The 23,018-nt window shown below is 48.4% G+C and overlaps 2 protein-coding genes across 2 annotated transcripts; one reads left to right on the forward strand and one right to left on the reverse strand.

Moving 5' to 3' along the window:
- Positions 1–4,915: 4,915 nt before the first annotated feature.
- Positions 4,916–17,036, reverse strand: POLR3GL (RNA polymerase III subunit G like). Its single transcript, XM_010374434.2, has 8 exons — positions 16,903–17,036; positions 8,840–9,006; positions 8,391–8,520; positions 6,647–6,715; positions 6,249–6,305; positions 5,941–6,014; positions 5,696–5,809; positions 4,916–5,403 (listed from the first exon to the last, which is right to left on the reverse strand). The coding sequence occupies exons 2-8, from the start codon at positions 8,963–8,965 to the stop codon at positions 5,317–5,319; spliced, it is 657 nt and encodes a 218-aa protein (XP_010372736.1). The 5' UTR covers positions 8,966–9,006; positions 16,903–17,036; the 3' UTR covers positions 4,916–5,316.
- A 1,749-nt stretch (positions 17,037–18,785) lies between these two features.
- On the forward strand, positions 18,786–22,233 carry ANKRD34A (ankyrin repeat domain 34A). Its single transcript, XM_010374435.2, has 3 exons — positions 18,786–18,852; positions 19,030–19,237; positions 19,779–22,233. The coding sequence occupies exon 3, from the start codon at positions 19,905–19,907 to the stop codon at positions 21,393–21,395; it is 1,491 nt and encodes a 496-aa protein (XP_010372737.1). The 5' UTR covers positions 18,786–18,852; positions 19,030–19,237; positions 19,779–19,904; the 3' UTR covers positions 21,396–22,233.
- The last annotated feature ends 785 nt before the right edge of the window (positions 22,234–23,018 follow it).

Below are 23,018 nucleotides of genomic sequence, written 5' to 3' on the forward strand. Positions count from 1 at the left end.
TGAGAGATCCAGAGCAGCCAAGTATGGTCAGATGAGAAAGAGTGTCTAGGTGCCAGGAAAGAGGCTTGGAAAGGAAATGGAAGACTTAGAAAAGGGCTGATCACAATTTGCCCTTTCTCCCACTGAGCCCATTTTGTGTCACTTCCTGTTATCACTCTGCCTAAGAAAAATGAAGTACAAGGATTAAATGGTCCTCCTTTGAAGAGGGAATTTCTTCTCCAAAATGGCTATATCTCTGATCACACCAGAGCCTAAGGAGGATGAGTACCAGGGCTTCTTTCCCTGTCCAAATGGGACTCTACCTATTCTCTCCAAGACAGGAAATAGCTCAAATTTGCATCCCTAACTTAGGTGAGTTTCTTCCACCTACCCCTTTTGGTAAGACAAAAAATAGGTCTAACCCCCTCCCTCCTAACCTAATATTATCAACACTGCCCTGAGTGTACCAAAGAATATCAGAGACAGGATTTGGATATTTTCCCCCTTTCTCTACTGTAAACCAAGATCAACGAGGAATCACAAGGATGAGAACTATTCAGGAAAGGGCTGGGAGCATAGCCCAAAGCTGAGGATCCTGGGAGGAGGAGAGGTTTGAGACTAGAGAATAATCTCAGACTCTGAGGTCATGGGGACCTAGCCCCTTCCTGCATTTGTTGGGATCAGGCCTGAGGAATCTCTGGATTCCTTCCCCAACATCTTGGATTCCCAAGGTGAGAGCACCTAGCCATTAAGGTCCTGCAGTTAAGTTGGATCAGTGTCTTCCCACTGACTCCCCCATTAAGGTTATGAGGGGGACCTCCCTTCTTTCCTAGATACAAAGAGGCAAATTAAAGTCTGTTGGGGATGAGCCAAAGGCCTTTCTGAGGTGACAGCAGGAAACTAGAACTTATTTCCAGTTTTGTGGTCCCAAATGACCTTGAGGAAACGAGAGTCCCAGAAGGGGAAAGGTCAGTGGAGAAGAGGTCATTACTGGTTTGGCCAGATTAGTTAGTGGAGCTATTCTCATTGAGCTCGTTTCTCTTATCCATCCTCTGACTGGACATGACATATGAGGGGAGATGAAGAGGACCTGCCCACCAGCCCCTTCTTCAGTCAGAAATCTACTGGTGGCCTGTTTGATTTGAGTCCTGGCTTGCCGATTGTGACCTTGAACTCTGCTGTAAGTGGTGTCCCTTTCTTGCTAGTTGATGGAATTGCTGATCTTCTTGCTACCCGAGCTGAAGCAGGTTCTTGGAAACGACTGGCCAGATGCCTGAGGTATCTTGAGTCTGCCTAGGCTGAAAATAAAGTGGGGAAATCCTGCGAATGGAATATGTTCAGCCAAAGCTAGGCACATTCTGCCTTTGTTCTCAGGCCCATTTGAATTCTTACAGATGGATCAGCATAAGCCCTACTCTGTGAGAGCTAGAATGGCTGCCATTGGACACATCTAGTCCAAATTTATATTTCACACATGAGGAATACTGAGGCTTGGAGACATACATGACTTTCTGAAGGGCACCAAGCTATGGAGTGGTGAAACTAGGACCATAAAATAGTGTGAAACCCTGTCTCTTAAAAAAAAACGAATTGAGGGCCGGGCGCGGTGGCTCAAGCCTGTAATCCCAGTACTTTGGGAGGCCGAGACGGGCGGATCACGAGGTCAGGCGATCAAAACCATCCTGGCTAACACAGTGAAACCCCGTCTCTACTAAAAAATACAAAAAACTAGCCGGGCGACGTGGCGGGCGCCTGTAGTCCCAGCTACTCGGGAGGCTGAGGCAGGAGAATGGGGTAAACCCGGGAGGTGGAGCTTGCAGTGAGCTGAGATCTGGCCACTGCACTCCAGCCTGGGCCACAGAGTGAGACTCTGTCTCAAAAAAAAAATAAATAAATAAATAAATAAATTGAGGAAAAGAACTGTCTTTTCCTTACCAAATTATAGGTGCCCAATTACCTTATTCATCTGACCCTCCAATTTTCTTTGGTCTCCACTCCCAATCTAAACTACATGTTGCTTTCAGGTCTGCCATTTAGCCTCCCTCAAACCACTTGAGTCACTGGGTCTGTTTGCAGATCCCTCTTAAACTGCCCACCTGAGATGGGAGGAAATCATGAGGCTAGGGATGGAACATAGCATAGAGAAAAATAGGATTCTTTCCTTTTTTTTTTTTTTTTTTTGTAAAGGCAGACTTAGGGAAGACTATGTTGCCCCAAGCTGGTCTTGAGCTCCTCGCCTCAAGCAGCCTCCCACCTCAGCCTCCCAAAGTGGTGGGATTACAGGTGGGAGCCACCATGCCCAGGACAGGATTCTTGACAGAAAACCTACCCTGCCTGGGGCCAGTGCAGCCCAGGCTGTGGACATGGCAGCAATCTGTTCAACATAAGCCCTATCGGGCGAGTAGTACCGGGCTGAGCAGCTCTGTGTAGGTCCTCTGTAAATGTTTGCTAGTAGGGGCTGGGCATGGTGGCTCACGCCTGTAATCCCAGCACTTTGGGAGGCCAAGGCAGGTGGATCACAAGGTCAGGAGTTCGAGACCAGCCTGACCAACATGGTGAAACTCCATCTTTACTAAAAATACAAAAATTAGCCGGGCATGGTGGCATGCACCTGTAATCCCAGCTACTCAGGAGGCTGGGGCAGCAGAATCACTTGAATCCAGGAGGTGGAGGTTGCAGTGAGCTGAGGCTGTGCCACTGCACTCCAGCCTGGGCAACAGAGTGAGACTCCATTTCAAAAAACAAAACAAAACAAAACAAAAAAACGTTTGCAAGCATGGCCTCAACTCCTAACCTCTCAGGGGTTCCTCCAAAGTGAATAGGAGCCATGACCCTGTTTACTAGGCCTTGGGCTTCAGGCCTGCCTGATATAGTACCTATGGAAAGTAGGGGAAAGGTCAGTGGAAACAAGTCTAGCTCATTCCTGGAACCACTTCAGAATCTGGGAAAGCTGCTGGGTTCTGTGTCCCTGGCTTTGTCCAGCAAGGTCACCTGCAGACAGGGCAGAGTCCAAGAATAGTCTGATCTTTCTGACACTTTGAAGTAATACAACTGATCTCAAGTGGTCACTCCAACCTTTGTCCTCATTTCCCCAGTTTCATGGGAAAAGGATGTGTGTGTATAGGATGCGTGCTGCTTTTCCAGAATCTTCTTTGTTCTCACTCTTTTAAGTTCCCAGGCTGACATTTGGTGGGCTTTATGGGGTGGCTGTGCTCCCAACATAGACACATAATTGACCAGGTTAGGACTTGGTGTGTGTATGTAGGGAACAATGCAAAAGGAAAATTTTCAATAGCTTTTACTTTTGTTTTTCTGATCTCTCCCTAGCTATAATCACAGGCTGAAGTACAGCTATGGGAAATCCCAGTTACAGGTCCCCTATCTCCTTCCTGCCACTCAACACAACACCTCAGGAGGACTAAAAAAGAAACACATCAATCATCATAATTGCTCAATGACTCTGGAATGTTCTGCTTGTATTCCTGTTTCCTTCGCTGCTTCTACTTTACTTTTCTTTGAGACGGGTTCTTGCTTTGTTGCCCAGGCTGCAGCACAGTGGTGCAATCATATAGCTCACCACAGCCTCAAACTACAGGGCTCAAGGGATCCTCCTGCCTCAGCCTCCCTAGTAGCTGGGACTACTGGGGAGTGCCACCACGCTCAGCTATTTGAAAGATTTTTAAATATTTTTGTTGTAGAGACAGGGACTCGCTTTGTTGCCTAGACTGGTCTTAAACTCCTGGCTTCAAGCAATCCTCCTGCCTCAGTCTTCCAAACTTCTGGGATTACAAGTTTGAGCCATGGCGCCTGCCACTGCTTCTATGTAAACACTAACTAACACACCCAAACTAGGCTTTTAAGGTGGTTTCTCTCAATGCAGTCACACTCTTTCTTCATTCTTTACAATGGAGTCAAACATATTCAACCTTAGATTGCCAGTCTCCATCACTTGATGCTGTAGGGAATTCAGTCGGCCTGCCTGAATGCAGTTGGGGAATGTTTTGAAGGTTCTTCTATATCCCATCTTACGGCTTTCAAATGCTCAGTAGAGTTGCTATGATAGCATGCTTCCTTATTCAGTTCCTATTCTGGACACGCAGCTTGCCCGTGACTGTTGCATGTCAAGTGGCTGGAACCAATCAGCTCATCTAAGGCTTCCTCAGAAGCCAATCAGAGCCTCGGAAAGTGACCTCACCCAAGGGAGAGCTCTGTGGGCGAGAAAGCATCTCTCAGATCCGTGAGTGTCCCTAAGTCACTCCCTTCCTCCCCACCCTCCTTACTTCCTGTAAAACAACACCGCCTACCTCCCTTCCCCCAAAGAAAGGGAGTGAGAAAGGCTAACTAAATTTCACAAAGGGAAGAACCAAAAGAGAAACTGCAACTCAGTCACACACTGGTTTCTGTAACTGGAGAATAGGATATTTAGGGGGGCTCACTCTGCACAGGCATACCTTTCAAAGTGGCGTCTCCAGGGTCTGGAAGAGGAGGGAGTATGGTGGATAAGTCAGCTCCTCCTCCCTCCTCATACCTGGTTTTCTTGACTTTCCCTACAAAAATTGCTGTAACCATTTTTTTGTAAATAAGGACAAGATCAAGGTCAAGTGTGGGAAAGACAGGGTCTGTGTCCTTGTGAACATGTGTGAACAGACACAATCATGTCCTTGTGGCCTTAGGACCAGAGGCTCAGAAGTCAGCTGGTCTGCAGGGGGCACAGACTGTTCTTCTCTACAACTTACTCTGCATTGCCCTACAGATGAGGCCTTGAATATTCCTTGGCGGGGCTAGATTGTGAATATGTATCCCACCATGGGGGTAGAAGGGAAGGGACAAAGGACAAGCGGGCTGTAACCCTCCAGTGTGTCACACCAGACCCTGCTTAGTTAATCATTTCCTTCATTCCTCCAGCCCTCTATCACCAGGCCTCACCCATAACAGAGACAGATAAAAACACTTTATTTAAAAGTATAAAACCAGGCTTACTCCTTCAGACTGCTCCCATCCCTAATTATCTCCACAAAGAGCTATACAAATTGGGCAGGGGTATGTGTACAGTTATCTCAGCTCTAACAACCCCAGTTCTTCTTTCAATTCTCCTTTCTCCCTTCATACAATTGAGATATCTGTCCTTTGCACTTTCCCCAAGATAGCGGAGGTGATACAAACATGGAAGGAGGGGAAGCGTAGAAAATAAATTGTCATCATCCTCCATTCCCACCTCCAGGGACCAGACAGGTTATGTGAACTCTGACCAAATGATTTGCTTGTCCAAAAAACCAAATAACAGGGACAGTTACTCTCTGTATCCTCAAGAAAGGCACAAGGGTCCAGAGATCTTCTTCAGTATATAGCCTCGTCCATATTGTCATCACTGTCACCCCCAAAGTCCTCTCCATTGTCAAAATATGACATGATGTAATCAGTTTCCTGAAATGGAAAAAAAAAAAAAAAAAAGTAAACGTCAATTTGGCATTCACCTTCCTTCCCGTGTACCAGACCCCTTTCCTCCCAGTCACACCATTCCAGGCCTGAGACATCTCTTCCAGCTGTAGTTTGGAGAAGTGGGCAGAGGGAGTAGAGGGAAGCCCCTACCCTGGGGGGCACTATCTCTGTTGGCATGCCAACCCTCTGAGGAAAGCATCCCTAGTATAAAGAGTTGAGACCCTCAGAGTTTCTGGGGTAAAGGGAGGGGGACTAAGGTGGAAGGAGTCCCCTTCACCTCTTCATGTTCTTCTTCATCATACTCTTCTTCTTCCTCCTCTTCCTTCTCTTCTTCTTCTTCCTTCTCCTCATCCTCCTCTGAAGTTACTTCTTCTTCCTTCTTCTCCAGGGTCTTATGTGGGGATGAATAGGAATAGAAACTCAGGTTCAGTTCACAGAAGGGAAAAATTGAGGCACACATGGGTCAAGAGAGAGGGAATGGATCCAGGGCTCAGAAGGTCTCTATGCACACCTCCTCCTCACCTCTAGTTTCTGTATTGTTTCCTCCTTATCTTCTGTGGTCTTAGGGGGCCTCTTGGGGAGCAGAATTGTAATCCCTGGTGGGGGGATCAAAAGGTGAACCATCAGAAAGCAAATTTTGCCAGCTTTATACATCCCCATGCAAAGAACATGTCACTCTGCTGCCCTCATGTGGCCACTATGACATCTAGCAACAACACTTGGTAGATTGGGTATAGGAACTGGGATGGAAGGAGAGACCAGCAGCAGCCTTGGCCCTCAGGCTGATGAAGGAAACCTCTCTTCTCCCTCCTTTTTCCAGATACACTTACGTTCCTTCTGTAGCTTCCGCACTCGGATCTTTAGCTCCCGGGGTAGACGCCGCCAATCTGGTAATAGTAGGAATGTAAATGTCAATAGGACCCTGCCTGGGGTCTCCAGTGAATAATGACTGGTTTTAAAGGGGGATTGAGGGTTTTAAAGGAGAGGAAGGAAGGGGCTGGGTCAAAGTTGTTCAGAACAAAACTGTGGCTTAGATATCTCCTGAGTAGTGGGAACTATTTAATACCTTTTTCAGGTAAAATCGGAGAGTGTTTTGGAACATAACTAAGGCTCTAGCTTGCAGATGCTGGATCAGGGAATGGGGTGGGGACATGGGCAAGGTGGAAATGGCTTGAAGCATCTCATGCATTTGAAAGAAAGGCAGTCAATGAAAGGGCCCGTCACCTACCAGGGTTCCAATCGATGGCATTGTCAATCGGACCTGACATCTGGTATTTGTCTGAATAACGCTCCACATCTGAGGGGTGGAAGGGTCAAAGTTTTATCCCTTGAGACCCAGAACAGGACTGTTCCTGAGAGTCCAGCCCTCTCAATACTCAGGAATTATCTGTTTCCTTACCCCAAACTCAGAGCCCAGGGGGTCAGCTTCAGTGAGGACCTTATCCCTTTTTTTTTTTTGAGACAGAGTCCTGCTCTGTCGCTCAGGCTGGAGTGCAGTGGTGCAATCTCAGCTTACTGCAACCTCCACCTCCCAGGTTCAAGTGATTCTCCTGCTTCAGCCTCCTGAGTAGCTGGGACTACAGGCGCACATCACCACGCCCAGCTAATTTTTGTATTTTTAGTAGAGACAGGGTTTCACCATGTTGGCCAGGATGGTCTCAATCTCCTGACCTTGTGATCCACCCACCTCGCCCTCCCAAAGTGCTGGGATTACAGGCGTGAGCCACTGCGCCTGGCCCCTTATCACTCTTCTAACCTGTTTCTTTTCCACCCAAAATTATGAATTTTTTTTTTTTTTTTTCAGATGGAGTCTCATACTGTCGCCCAGGGTTGGAGTGCAGTGGCACAATCTCGGTCCACTTCAACCTCCACTTCCCAGGTTCAAGGAATTCTCCTTGCCTCAGCTTCCCAAGTAGCTGGGATTACAGGCACCTGCCACCAGGCCTGGCTAATTTTTTGTATTTTTTTTTTTGTACAGATGGGATTTCACTATGTTGGCCAAGATGGTCTCGAACTCCTGACCTCGTGATCTGCCCACCTCAGCCTCCTAAAGTGCTGGGATTATAGGTGTGAGCCACCACACCTGGCCAGTTTTTTTTTTTTTTTTTTTTTTTTTTTTTTTTTTTTTTTTTGAGACAGAGCCTTGTTGTGTCATCCAGGCTAGAGTACAGTGGCGAGATCTCAGCTCACTGCAACCTCCACCTCCCAGGTTCAAGCAATTCTCGTGCCTCAGCCTCCTGAATAGCTGAGACTACAGGCTCACACCACTGTGCCCGGCTAATTTTTATATTTTTAGTAGAGACAGGGTTTCGCCATATTGGCTAGGCTGGCCTCAAACTCCTGGCCTCAAGTGATCCACCCATGTCAGCCTCCCAAAGTGCTGGCCATTACAGGCGTGAGCCACCACACCCGGCCATGATGACTTTTTTTTTTTTACTGTCCCTTACTTCAAAGGCATGGCTGTATTAAGAAATAGTGTGGTGCAGTGGAAAGTATGCTAGGGAATAAGAAACCAGGATTTCAGTATTCTGTTGTTGGTTGGTGCTTTTAATATCCAGATTGTTAAAAATTTTGCTGGGCACAGTGGCTCATGCCTGTAATCCCAGCACTTTGGGAGGCCAAGGCAAAAGAATCTCTTGAGCCCAGAAGTTCAAGACCAGCCTGGGCAACATAAGGACACCCCATCTCTATTTTACAAAAAAATAAAAAATATATAAATTTTTAGAAAATACATCCCCCCACCTACACACAAGAAATGGGATTTTAATATTTAACCTCCCGCTGTCCCAAAACTATCATGAGACTCAAAACAAACCATGAATACTATAATGCATTTCAGATGCAGGAGTAACTATTATGATCTCCCCAGTCAGAGAGTATGCTTCCTGTGCCTCTCCAGCCCCTAGTGGTGCTGAGCACAGGGCGCTCCCCATGGAAGGGACTCAGAATATGATGCTAGCATTCCAACTGACCTCTCTTGGGGACAGCTGGCCGGATGAAGTAGGGGAGCTGCCTCATGGCTCCTCGTAGCTCCTGCTTCAGTGCCAGGACATATTCCCCTTCCTCTCCTGAGGGCAAAGGTACTGGGCGGAACTCCAAAGGCTAAAGAGGCAGGGGCAGTGGTCTGTTCAGGGAGAAAATGCTAGTACAAATTTAGGAAGACCCCTCCTCCCAATTTAATCTAATATCCCACTGAGCAGAGGGCTGAAAGAGAATGGGGAGAGTAACATATCATTTTGAAAGCTGGGGAGAAGTAAAGGTGGACACTGCTTTGACTGCAAAACCTCCCTTGTGCATTGGGAGTATAGAGACAGAGAGGGCCAACGTGAGGATGGTTTTATGATGGTCTAGGAAGAATTCAGAATCATGTACAGTCAGCCAGGGGCACATGAGAGTCTGGGAAGGAAGTGGAGAGACTCACAGGGAAGAGTGGAGAAGGCTGCAGGGTGGGTGGGGGCAAAGTATCTCCTTTCCCAATGCCCACGGCCTCCATGTTGAAGGTCAACTGGCCCCGGCCACGACCCCGGCCCCCACCCCGGCTGGCCATGGTGGAGGGGGCCTGGGTGTTCAGAGATCCAGTGAAAAAACCTGATAAAGACAAAAACAAAGAGAAAAAGAAATGTAGTAGAATGGACAGGAAGCCAAGGAGGTACAAGACATTCAATCTTTTATTGCTGGGACATAAAAAGTCAATGTCATCAACAAATTTTGACTGAGAAGGCACAGTGTCAGAGAGAGAATTTCTGGAAACATACACATGAATGAGACATGGTCCCCCAAACAGGTCAGATAATTACAATATAGTTTAGCACAAAGGAGAAAGTGCTTAGACCCTTGGACAAAACTCTACATCCCTAAGACAATTTGATGTTTATTCCTATCTGCATTTATTTATTTTTATTTTTAGAGATACTCTGTCACCTAGGCTTGAGTGCAATGGTGCAATCACAGCTCACTCTAGCCTCGAACCCCTGGGCTCAAGTGATCCTCCTGCCTCAGCCTCCCAAAGTGCTGAGATTACAGGCATGAGCCACTATGCCCAGCCACTAACTGCATTTATACGTATAACCTTTGAATTCTTTCTATCTCTGGTCTTCCAAACCTGACCAGGCCCCAATTCAATCCAAAGAAATGCATTCAGCGAAACATTTATTAATCGTCTACCAAGAAAAAGATAGTGTCAGGCACTGTGGGAGCACAGGCATGAGTCATCAATTTCATTGTCAACCAGGGGAAAAGAGACATTACAATCAAATTTTATTTTATTTTATTTATTTTATATTTTATTTTAGACAGGGTCTCTTTCTGTCACCCAGGCTGGAGTGCAGTGGTGTGATCATGGTTCACTGCAGCCTCAACCTCCTGGGCTCAGGTGATCCTCCTGCCTTAGCCTCCCAAGTAGCTGGAGCTACAGGTGTGTGCCAGCATGCCTGGCTCTTTGTTTTTTTTTTTTTTTTTTTGTTTTTTTTTGAGACGGAGTCTTGCTCTGTCGCCCAGGCTGGAGTGCAGTGGCCGGATCTCAGCTCACTGCAAGCTCCGCCTCCTGGGTTCCCGCCATTCTCCTGCCTCAGCCTCCCGAGTAGCTGGGACTACAGGCGTCCGCCACCTCGCCCGGCTAGGTTTTTGTATTTTTAGTAGAGACGGGGTTTCACCGTGTTAGCCAGGATGGTTTTGATCTCCTGACCTCGTGATCCGCCCGTCTCGGCCTCCCAAAGTGCTGGGATTACAGGCTTGAGCCACCGTGCCCGGCCTGGTTTTTGTTTTTTTTTTTAAGAGATGGGATTTCATTATGTCAAGTGATCCAAGTGTCTCGGCCTCCCAAAGTGCTGGGATTACAGGCATGAGCCACCACGAGAGGCCAGATTGAACTTTTTTTTTTTTTTTTTTTTTTTTTTGAGACGGAGTCTCGCTCTGTCGCCCAGGCTGGAGTGCAGTGGCCGGATCTCAGCTCACTGCAAGCTCCGCCTCCCGGGTTTACGCCATTCTCCTGCCTCAGCCTCCCGAGTAGCTGGGACTACAGGCGCCCGCCACCTCGCCCGGCTAGTTTTTTGTATTTTTTTAGTAGAGACGGGGTTTCACCGTGTTCGCCAGGATGGTCTCGATCTCCTGACCTTGTGATCCGCCCGTCTCGGCCTCCCAAAGTGCTGGGATTACAGGCTTGAGCCACTGCGCCCGGCCCAGATTGATCTTTTTAAACACCACTTGGAAGCACAGAATCTTAGAATTCGGAGGACCCTTAGAGGTCATCTAGTCTAAATCCCTCCCAGTCCAGGACTTCACTCTGTAAATTGTTTTGTTGTTGTTTGGTGTATGTGTGTCTTTTTTTTTTTTTTTTTGAGACAGAGTCTCACTCTGTTGCCCAGGCTGGAGTGCAGTGGTGCAATCTTGGCTCGCTGCAACCTACACCTCCAAGGTTCAAGTGATCCTCCTGCCTCAGCCTCCTGAGTAGCTGGGACTACAGGCATGTGCCACCAAGCCCGGCTAATTTTTGTATTTTTTGTAGAGACGGGGGTTTCGCCATGTCACCCAGGCTGGTCTCGAACTCCTGGACACAAGTGATCCACCTGCTTGGGCTTCCCAAAGTGCTGGGATTACAGGTGTGAGTCACCACCCCTGACCCTACTTTGTGAATTGCTATTCAGCTTTTGGTGGCATTTCCCTAAAGCGATGGTATCCATTCTCCCCCAAGACAGTATATTCCACTGTGATCAACAATGATGAATGCAAAGTTTCTCCTTCTACTGAATTTTCACTCTGTCTCTTATCATCAATCCTGAGGAACCAGTCAGAGGCAGCTAGGATGGGGGATTAAAATCACCAGATGAAAAGAAAACTTGAGAGAAATGATATCCCAGTAGCAATAAGCACACCTAGCACCCAGATCTTGGTTTCTAATACAATTTTCCAATAAAAGGAACCAGGGCTCCCTGGACTACTAGCTGATTCTAGGACAGGGTAGGAAACACACAGGATGAGTCTAGAGCATCTTGAGGTGCCAAAAAGTAAGAAAGTGCTCAAAACAACAACCACACTCACCTATTGATGGGGTTAGCTGGGTGCAGTGGCTCATTCCTATAATCCCAGTACTCTGAGAGGCTGGAGTGGGCAGATCACTTGAGCCCTTGGAGTTTGAGACCAGTCTGGACAACAGGGCAAAACCCCGTCTTTACAAAAAGTACAAAAATTAGCCAGGCATGATGGCATGCACCTGTGGTCACAGCTACTGGGAAGGGTCGCTTGAGCCAGGCAGGTTGATGCTGCAGTGACTCATAATTGTGCCACTGTACTCCAGCCTGGGTGGCAGAGTAGAGACTCTGTCTCAAACAAACAAAAAACAAACAAAAAGCAGAAAAAAAGAAAAAAATAAACATATTGATGAGGTCATGTCAAAGGGAAATAAGAGCCAACTGAAAAAGCTCCCAATGGTCAAAGCTGAAACAATTTGAGGAACAAAGTAAGTAAAGCAGTATTAGATTATAACCCCAAAGTATAAGATAAATATCTGTGAGTCCATAGTGATATAAATAAATGACTGAACTTATTTATATGGAGGAGAAAAGACAAATCTCTCATGTAGAATTCCAAATAGAATATGTAGACACACTATCCTAAAAGGGAGAAGGGGAGCATAACTCCCCACTTTTTTTTTTTTTTTTTTTTGAGACGGAGCCTCACTGTGTCGCCCAGGCTGGAGTGCAGTGGCGTGATCTCGGCTCACTGCAAGTTCCACCTCCCGGGTTCATGCCATTCTCCCGCCTCAGCCTCCGAGTAGCTGGGACTACAGGCGCCCGCCACCACGCCCGGCTAATTTTTTGTATTTTTAGTAAAGACGGGGTTTCACCATGTTAGCCAGGATGGTCTCGATTTCCTGACCTCGTGATCCGCCCGCCTCGGCCTCCCAAAGTGCTGGGATTACAGGCTTGAGCCACCGTGCCCGGCCCACTTTTTTTTTTTTTGAGACGGAGTTTCGCTCTTATTGCCCAGGCTGGAGTACAATGGCGCGATCTCGGCTCACTGCAACCTCCACCTCCCGGGTTCAAGCGATTCTCCTGCCTCAGCCTCCCAAGTAGCTGGAATTACAGGCATGTGCCACCACACCTGGCTAATTTTGTATTTTTAGTAGAGATGGGGTTTCTCCATGTTGGTCAGGCTGGTCTCGAACTCCTGACCTCAGGTGATCCACCCGCCTTGGCCTCCCAAAGTGCTAGGATTAAGGCTTGAGTCACTGCACCGGCTATAACTTCCCACTTCTTATGTGTGGACTGTGTATAGGAAATATATATATATATGTTTTTTGTTTTTTGTTTTTGTGACAGAGTCTTGCTCTGTCACCCAGGCTGGAGTGCAGTGGCACAATCTCAGCTCACTGCAATCTCTGCCTCCCAGGTGCAAGTGATCCTCCTGCCTCAGCCTCCTGAGTAGCTGGGATTACAGGCGTATGCCACTATGTCCGGCTAATTTTTGTACTTTTAGTAGAGACAGGGTTTCACCATGTTGGTCAGTCTGGTCTTGAACTCCTGATCTCGTGATCCGCCTGCCTCAGCCTCCCAAAGTGCTGGGATTACAGGCGTGAGCCACTGCGCCCAGCCCTCATTCAGTATAATTTAGGAAATCAGGAGAAATATCTTTACAGTGGAGAGACCAGAAAAACACTACTTCAACCAGATGACCAAGGTCAGCATCAATACTCATAAGTCATGTTCCCGGTATGTGCCCTTAATATTATACGATACAATGGTACTTCACCTCTGTGATCCTCCTCCTAAAAATCCATAACCCCAGGCTAATAAAGAGAAAAACATCAGACAAATTCCAGCAGAAAAGCATCCTACAATATACCCAACTCCTCAAAACTGTCAGTCATCAAAAACAGTAAAGTCTGAGAAACCCGTCACACTTAAGAGGAGCGTAAGGAGACGTGACAACTAAATATAATGTGGAATCCTAAATGAGATCCATGTACAGAAAAAGAGCAATAGCTAAAAACCAAAGTAATGTCAATCAAGTATGAACCTTAGTTAATAATGTATCAGTATTCATTCATTAATTGTAACAAATATACTAATCTACTTTATTTTTATTTTTTTGGAAATGGAGTTTCACTCTTGTTGCCCAGGCTGGAGTGCAATGGAGCGATCTTGGCTCACCGCAACCTCCGCCTCCCGGGTTCAAGTGATTCTCCTGCTTCAGCCTCCTGAGTAACTGGGATTACAGGCATGCGCCACCACGCCTGGCTAATTTTATACTTTTTTTAGTAGAGAGGGGGTTTCTCCACGTTGGTCAGGCTGGTCCCCACCTCCTGACCAGGTGATCCGTCCGCCTCGGCCTCCCAAAGTGCTGGATTACAGGCGTGAGCCACTGCGCCTGGCATTTTTTTTTTTTTTTTTTTTTTTTTTTGAGACAGAGTCTTGCTTTGTCGCGCAGGCTGGAGTGCAGTGGCGCAGTCTCGGCTCACTGCAACCTCCGCCTCCCGGGTTCAAGTGATTCTCCTGCCTCAGCCTCCCGAGTAGCTGGGATTACAGGAGCCCGCCACCTCGCCCAGCTAATTTGTTTTTGTATTTTTAGTAGAGACGGGGTTTTACCGTCTTGTCTTGGCCAGGTTGGTCTCGAACTCCTGACCTCGTGATCCACCCGCCTCAGCCTCCCAAAGTGCTGGGATTACAGGCGTGAGCCACCACGGTCAGCCAATCTACAATGTTAATAGGGGAAACTGTGCACTGGGACAAATGGGAACTCTTGGCACTATCTGCTAAATTTTTCTGTAAGTCTGAAACTTCTAAAATATATAATCTATTAATTAAAACAAAAACAAAAACAAAAAAAAACTCGAGGCTGGGTGTGGTGGTTCACACCTTTGTGTAATCCCAGCACTCTGGGAGGCTGAGATGGGATGACTACTTAAGTCCAGGAGTTTGAGTCCAGCCTGGGCAACATAGTGAGACCCCATCGCTACAAAAAATAAAAAAAATTCAACAGGCATGGTGGCACATGCCAGTAGTCTCAGCTACCTGGGAGACTGAGGTGGAAGGATCGCTTCAGCCCGGGAGATAGAGGATTCAGTGAGCCATGATCATGCCACTGCACTCACCCTGGGTGACAGAGAGAGACCCTGTCTCAAAACAAAAAGCTAAAACAAAAATCAAGTAGCAATTCAAAATTCACAAGAGATTAGTTGGTGAAAAAAATATTAAATATATGTAGAAGGTAATCTTCTGTCAGAAATACATACACACATATGAATTAAAAAGCTGTTAAAGAAAGATATGCACCAAAAATTAACAATGGTTAATTTGAGGGATGAGGTTTTTTTGAAATTTTTTTAGTGCAGAGAGTTGTGTATCTTTTTTTTTTTGAGGGGGGACAGAATCTTGCTCTGTCACCCAGCCTGGAGTGCAATGGTGTGATTTCGGCTCACCACAGCCTCCACCTTACGGGTTCAAGCAATTCTCCTGCCTCAGCCTCCCGAGTAGCTGGGATTACAGGCACCCACCATCACACTTGGCTAATTTTTGTATTTTTAGTAGAGACGGGGTTTTGCCATGTTGGCCAGGCTGGTCTGAAATTCCTGACCTCATGATCCACCTGCCTCGGCCTCCCAAAGTGCTGGGATTACAGGTGTAAGCCATCACACCCGGCCTCTTTTTGTTTTTTTTTTTTTTGTTTGTTTGTTTTTGTTTTTGAGACAGGTTCTTGCTCTGTCGTTTAGGCTGAAGTGCAGTGGCAATCTTGGCTCATTGCAGCCTCGACTTCCCCAGCTGAAGCAACCCCCCACCTCAGCCTCCTGAGCAGTTGGAACTACAGGCCTGAGCCACAATGCTTGGCTATTTTTTTCTTTTTCTTTCTTTCTTTTTTTTTTTTTTTTGGTAGTTTTTGTAGAGACAGAGTTTTGTCACGTTGCCTAGGCTGGTCTTGAACTCCTGGGCTAAAGTGATCTGCCCATCTCAGCCTCCCAAAGTGCTGGAATTACAGGCATGAGTCACCACGCCCAGCTAGAAATGGCTTGCTTTTAAGAATGCTACCAATTCCACTGTAAAAGGACAGATTTCCATCTTTTTTTTTTTGAAACGGAGTTTTGCTCTTGTTGCCCAGGCTGGAGTGCAATGGTGCGATTTCGGCTCACTGCAAACTCTGCCTCCCGGGTTCAAATGATTCTCCTGCCTCAGTCTCCCCAGTAGCTGGGATTACAGCCATGCGCCAACACGCCCAGCTAATTTTTGTATTTTTAGTACAGACGGAGTTTCTCCATGTTGGTCAGGCTGGTCTCCAACTCCCGACCTCAGGTGATCTGCCTGCCTCAGCCTCCCAAAGTGCTGGGATTACAGGCGTGAGCCACCGTGCCCAGCCAGATTTCCCGTTTACAGTGGAAGTGTAGAATGCATTTCCTTTAGCTATATAGTTCTTATTTAGAATATCTGTTGGATATTGACTAAAGAACAGATATCAAAACATGGAATGACCTACAAGAGAGACAAGAGTTTCCTTACTAAAGATGTTTACATAGAAGCTGGGTAACAATTTACTAAATAGGGTTTGTAAGAAGGATGCATGGCTCTAGTAGAAGATTCCCTGTGATCAGCATGATTTAGCATTGTGTCTCGCATATAGTAGGTGCTCAATAAATATTTGTTGAATGAATGAATAAATACATTATTTCTATGGGCCTTTCCAAACTTGAGACCTTGTGATCCATAAAGCCTCCCCTCACCATTCCAGTTCTCCTTGCTTTCTTCCTTCTCTAGATTGCAGAAACAATTATGAAACACTAATATTATGAACCACTAATTTAATGGCTCTTAATTACATACTGTATTGTCTTTTATTGTTCCCTAGTTATGTTAGGAGTTTATTTTATTATTATTATTATTATTATTATTATTATTATTATTTTTATTTTTATGTTAGGAGTTTAAATTCTGCCTCCCCAAAAAGAGTGCAAGTTGCCAAAAATCAATTCTATTTAACTAACGTTTATTGGGCACTATATATTAACTACTGGCACCTGTCCTACAAAACCTTCTATTCTAAAAGGCATAGAGTCATTAGAGAGAGCGCACTAAGTGTCCCAATAAAGGTATACACAAAATGCTATCGTCAGACGGGGGAACAATTCATTTTGCAAGAAAGGCAGCCCAGGAAAACTACAGGTAGCATTTCAGCTAGTCTTCATAGATAACAGGAGTTTGTCAGGCTCTTGGGATAATATTAATAGATTGGGAGGAAGTTGATGCTATAGCAAAGAGAGGTACAAGAGGCTGTCCCGTTTTCTGCTTTAATGTCTCTCCCCGTTCGCGATAGAAAACTACCATTCTCTAGTATACAATCAATACAGAAATGGGAGCCCGGGGGAGAAAGGGGAGGGAGCCACAAGGGGGCTGATCCAATAACCTGACGGAAAGCGTAGTCTATTTCGCAGCCTGGCCGGGATGAACAAGTTCGGCAAGTGTGGGACCGAACCAGGTCAGAGCCACCAGATTGGAGCCTTACCTGCTGCCCCTCCCCACGCGGAGCCCACGCCGCGGCCAACTTGAAATGTACTGGGCTTCCTCGAGTGGGTGGCTTTCTAGGCCCGCCTCCCGGAGCTCCCTATTGGTGAGTTTTCTCGGCCAATGCAGGAGAAGCTGAGGAGGGAAGTCCGCCCTCTTGAAGCCTAGGAAGAGAAGGAGGGAGGGAGCGAGTAAGCCCGGAACCCAAGCTTGCGAAGCGGGTCGCAGAGAGAGATGGGGGTTGCAGAATCATCTAGGGTCACTTATTTGCGGTCTCACTCCAGATGAAGGAGCCACTGGCCGGCAAGAGTTCACCAAGGGAACGTGACACTCGTATCTCATCGAGGGACCGTGTTGAGGGAGCCCCTACAGGGAGGCCAAAAGAGGAAAGGGCCTATGGAGAAATGAACCCCTGTGAAAGCTGCTCTTTAGGGATCAGTCTCTTTGTGACTCTAGCTTCACAGCTTGGTCTCTCCATTACTCCAGCCTTCCTTTCAATCATACACTGCCTCTCTCCAGCACCACCAATGGATACTTCTTTTCTAAAAATGTTTTTCTGTGGGTTGCTGCCGTGTCTGTGAGAAGGTGGGCAGAGGGTTTGAGAAAGGAAGGATCTGGGATCAGAGTACCAGAGTTGGGGAGACAGGGCAGAAGCCCAGCCTTTTCTGCATTTTCCACTACCTTCCAGTTCCTGCGCGCTCCTTGGGAAGGCGAGCAGCGTGGAAGGAGGAGTGCTATTTTCGCAGAAAACAGAAACAAGGGAGAAAGGGTTCAGAATGGAGATGAAGTCTAGCAGTTAGTCAAGAAGAACATCCCAGATGTAAGAGAAAATGACCTGTAAACTGGGAGGCTGTAGGTGTAGTGGCAAGCGCCCAGTCTTTGCCATAGGACAGAAATATAGCTGTGAAACTTTGGAGAACTTGCTTAAACTTATGAAGTCTGTTTCCTCATCTGTAACAAGAAGGTAATAGTTCCTATCTTACAGAGTTGTGAGGATTGAAAATAGTGTATGTAAAGCACATGGCACATAGTTGACACGTGTCCAAGAAATAACTAGTAAAAATGGGTAGCTTCCCACAAATATTTCTCTCTCTCCCATACCTGGGAACATTATTTTCAGTATCTTGCATCTGGGGGCCCTCCAGCCTCCGAATTAGCTCAGGACCCTGAGTGAACTTTTTAAATCCTTAGGATTTTTCTTCTTCTCCCACTTTCCTTGGTGTCTTCCAGCTGGACACACACTCATTCCTAAAATATGTGGATGGAAGCTATGGTAACCATGGAGACAGGGCAGGTGGCAAGGAGAGGCAGAGACAGTGTGAGAGACCAATAGACAGATAGGAAGAGAGAAGATATAAGGAGCATTTCAGAGAGAGATCTTCAAGCAAGATGGAAAAAATAAGACGACTAAGCAAGACTGAGATCAAAGAGGTGCAATGTGACAGAGTGTATTACAAGGTTCGCTCTTCTTCCTGCCCCTTTCCTATCTCCCTGCCCACAATAATACGGCGTGGAGGCACCTGGGAATGTCCCTTGCCCTGTCTAAAAGTGCCCCCATATCCACCTTCCTCATATTTATCTAGGTCTATATAAGGGAGCTGAGGTCCAAGTTTCTCTGCGATGGGTGTTCCGTTTTTGAGAGATGGGGCAGGGGTGTATCTGTGTCTGACTCCAGGCTGGACCGTGTCTCCTTCACAATTAAACTACAGGAAGAAAGCCACATCTCTTGCCTCTCTTTGCACAGTATGGACACCGGCTGTGGATCCAAAAAGCCTGTCTACACCTTTCTTGCACGGTGTGCCATGTGCCGTGCGTGGTAGGTCAGGTCTGGCGCACAGGAGCGCATAACACACCAAGTGCCGAGAATGGGGATCTGCTGAAGCTCAGCGAAGAATCTGGATGATGATGGTCCCTGTCTGGGTCGTGGAGGAGTCCCCTAAGGAACACTTAGGTTTGTTGGGGCTGAGGGGAGGTCGGCTAAGAAAAGGAAGTCAGGATTGGAGCTTCTAGGTTTTTGAGGGTTTATGTGTGCATGAGTGGGGGAGCAGTTTGGTGCCCGACGCCCCCACCCGCAGAGACTAGGCTATAAATAGCACAGCAGAGCTCCGCCCCCCCCCCCCCCCCCCAGCTTCTCTCCTCCCGAGCCGGCGCTGTGCCCGGGGCGCTCCGGGAGGAGGGACGAGGATCCGGCGCTGGGGCGCAGATACTGACACCAAGGGAATCCGGGTGCCCCCCCTCCACACCATGCGGGCCCCCAGGAACCTGGCTCCGCCACCTCGGCTGCCCCGTGGCCACGGCCCCAATCTTGGCCAGGAGGAGATTCTGCGGACATTCAGGTATCTATCTGGGCGCACAGCCTGGGAGGGGAAAGAGCAAGGAGTGATGGGGAACATCGCAGGGGCAAAAGAACCCCCCAATTCTCCCTCCACCCATTTTAGGGCTCAAATGCAGGCTACTTCCCTCCCCCCACTCAATTTTTGGGGTTGTGGCAAGCTAAAAGAGGTTAGGAATGAGAATACATGTGTGACTTGTAGGGTGCATGTATGTAGGTGGGTGGCGTTCAGCATCCTAGAAAGGGGGATCCCAAGTGTGGATAAGAAAAGGGGGATAGAGGAAAGGTCTGATAAGCCATGGGGTGAGGGTGGGGGTGCGGACATCCCTGCGCGTGCACGAACGCATTTGCACGCGCCCTAGTCCTTCAGTGCGTGTGCACCCTTCCCACCTCCTCAGGCATGCGCTGCGGGGGAAGGGCCGGCTAAAGGCATGAGTTAGAGGAAGGACTGTATGCCGTGAAGATCTCCCCCACCCCACGCTGGGTTCCTGCATCGGTGCCTCAGTTTCCCTGCCGAATCTATCAATAAGATGTCTCTCTTGCAGGGATCGGCTTCGTCACTGAGACCTCAGGCCTCTGTCAGCCACCCCCCACCCCCCACTCCATACCCCTAGCCATCCTCGGCAGGTCTCAGTCCCAGCTCCATCTGTGCCCTCACCCCAGCCGCAGCTATGTTGCACACCGAGGGCCACGCTCTTCTTCGGGCGGTGGGTCAGGGTAAGCTACGCTTGGCCCGTTTGCTTCTGGAGGGAGGCGCCTACGTGAATGAGGGTGATGCGCAGGGGGAGACTGCGCTAATGGCAGCCTGTCGGGCCCGCTACGACGACCCCCAGAACAAGGCACGCATGGTACGCTACCTCCTGGAGCAAGGCGCGGACCCCAACATCGCAGACCGCTTAGGGCGCACGGCGCTCATGCACGCTTGCGCCGGGGGTGGGGGCGCTGCGGTGGCCTCGCTGCTCCTTGCCCACGGCGCAGACCCCTCAGTCCGAGATCACGCGGGCGCCTCGGCTCTTGTCCACGCCCTGGACCGCGGGGACCGCGAGACCCTTGCCACACTGCTGGACGCCTGCAAGGCCAAGGGCACGGAGGTCATCATCATCACCACCGATACCTCGCCCTCGGGCACCAAGAAGACCAGGCAGTATCTCAATTCTCCACCATCCCCAGGGGTGGAGGACCCTGCTCCCGCTCCTCTTAGCCCGGGGATCTGCACGTCGCCTTCGGAAATCCAGCTGCAGACCGCAGGAGGAGGAGGGCGTGGGATGTTATCCCCTCGCGCCCAGGAAGAAGAGGAGAAGCGGGACGTATTTGAATTCCCTCTTCCTAAGCCCCCCGATGACCCATCCCCTTCCGAGCCGCTCCCCAAACCACCACGCCATCCCCCCAAACCACTCAAAAGGCTCAACTCCGAGCCCTGGGGCCTAGTGGCCCCTCCTCAACCAGTCCCACCCACCGAAGGAAGACCGGGGATCGAGCGCTTGACTGCCGAATTCAATGGCCTGACCCTGACCGGTCGACCCCGTCTTTCCCGACGTCACAGCACCGAAGGCCCTGAGGACCCGCCCCCATGGGCGGAGAAAGTGACTAGCGGGGGTCCTCTCTCTCGCCGAAACACAGCCCCAGAAGCTCAGGAGTCTGGTCCCCCTTCAGGGCTGAGGCAGAAACTGAGCCGCATGGAGCCAGTGGAGCTCGACACTCCCGGACATCTTTGCCCTGACTCGCCTGAGTCCAGTCGCCTATCCCTGGAGCGCCGCCGATACAGCGCCTCCCCGTTGACCCTCCCTCCAGCCGGCTCAGCTCCCTCTCCGCGCCAGTCCCAGGAGAGTCTGCCAGGGGCAGTATCTCCGCTAAGCGGACGGAGGCGGAGTCCGGGGCTGCTGGAGCGGAGGGGCTCGGGGACGTTGCTCCTGGACCACATCTCGCAAACGCGGCCGGGTTTCCTGCCCCCTCTCAACGTCAGTCCCCACCCTCCCATCCCTGACATTCGCCCTCAACCCGGAGGTCGGGCGCCTTCGTTGCCTGCCCCTCCTTATGCCGGAGCGCCAGGCTCCCCCAGGACCAAGCGCAAATTGGTGAGACGCCACTCCATGCAGACTGAGCAGATCCGCCTGCTAGGGGGCTTCCAGAGTCTAGGTGGGCCTGGGGAGCCAGGGCGCTGAGAGAAGTGAGAGGAACCAAGGAGGGTGGGGATTAGGACCTTAATGGGATAGGTGGGAGAACCAGCTCACACACACACCACGAACATAGGGATCTCTTGCATGTGCTCATGGGTGCACAGTGCACCCACACATGGTTAAACATGTGTCCATAAGCACAGTACTCTTATTAGCAAGAAAGAATAAGTAATCTATTTACTGGGTATATAGACACATGTATTCATGCCCTGGCCATTTCACATGCATATGGGATTACCTGTGTACCTGCGGGCACAGCACATCAATAAACAGATAGGGCTAGGGTCCCAAACTCTCTTGCATTTGTTCAGAAGCAGAAGCAGTAGGGAACCTTTATTTACGGTCAGTCTCCCATGTCTTTGCCCTCCTGCAGAAGCAATCCCTCGCTTTCCATGTATGCCCTGCAACACAGCCTATCATGATTTTGCATACTCTGCTCTCTACATGAACATCCCAGCCCATTCTCCAGGTCTTGCTTCTTTCTCCAGGCCTGGCTCCTTATTCACACCCCACTTCCAACCCTAACCACTTTTCAGGATATCTTTTTCACTCTTCTTGGGGGTTCCTGCAGCAACCCCAGCCTATGTTCTGCTGCTGTCCTTACTGCTCTCAACTTCACTTCTCAACTTCCTGCTTTTTATTCCCACCCTGTTCCTCCAACAACTACAACAGATTGTCTCATTTTCCCAGGGGGTGGGTCATGGGCTCTAAACTGCTCTTCTGTCTGTCTGAGCTTATGAACACCCCCACGGGTAGAAGTGGGGAGAAACCCTAAATCACTCCTCTCTCCACTTGACATATCAAATAAATGTGTTCAGAAGTCTCTGTTTTGTCACTTCTGCCTGGAGGTGTGGGTATGGGGAATGAGGAGTGGGGAGGGAGGGTAATACTAACTTATAGCTATAATTATCCAAGGGATACTTAGCCATTCCAGCCACCTTCTTTCCAAGAAACCAACTTTTCTATAGAGAAAAGGCAAGTGTCCTGTGTCCTAAAGGTTTTAAGACATTCGACAGGATTTCATTTCCACCAGTTTCCTCTATGTCCAACCTTGAATCAAGATTCCTACAAAGAGTTCCTCCCTCCATCATCAGCAGATATATCCCAGTAGATTAACTGTCTTTTTTTCAAACTTCCTATTTCTTGACCACTCACAGTTTTTAGTCAGGGTCTAATTTTCATTTCACCAAGTGTGTTTCTTCTATTTTCTTCTACTTCTGGCCTCTATTTCCCCATCTTTGATTTCTGAGCCACTGTAGGAGAGATGGCGGGAAGCAGTTAATATAATCTCACCTAAGTAAAAATGGCCCAGTGACCACATGATAAAGGGTATGTAGAATGTGTGCGTGTGTGTGTGTGCATGTGTGCAAGTGTGTGTGTGTGCAAAGTAATCAGAGGAACCCAGTCTGACATGTTATACCAACAAAGGTAATTTTCTTAATTCCCCCAACTGGACTTCTCAGTTTTCTAAGTTTCTGCATGTATCCTAACTCTTTCTCACTCTAATGGAAGGCAAAAAGACTTGCCCATCCCACTATCTCTTATTCCCTTCCCCTACTTAGAATAAGTGAAATCAGAAATTTACCCAACAATGTGGCATAGTAAATA

Source organism: Rhinopithecus roxellana, chromosome 8, assembly GCF_007565055.1.
Source record: "Rhinopithecus roxellana isolate Shanxi Qingling chromosome 8, ASM756505v1, whole genome shotgun sequence".
Taxonomy (NCBI): Eukaryota; Metazoa; Chordata; class Mammalia; order Primates; family Cercopithecidae; genus Rhinopithecus; species Rhinopithecus roxellana.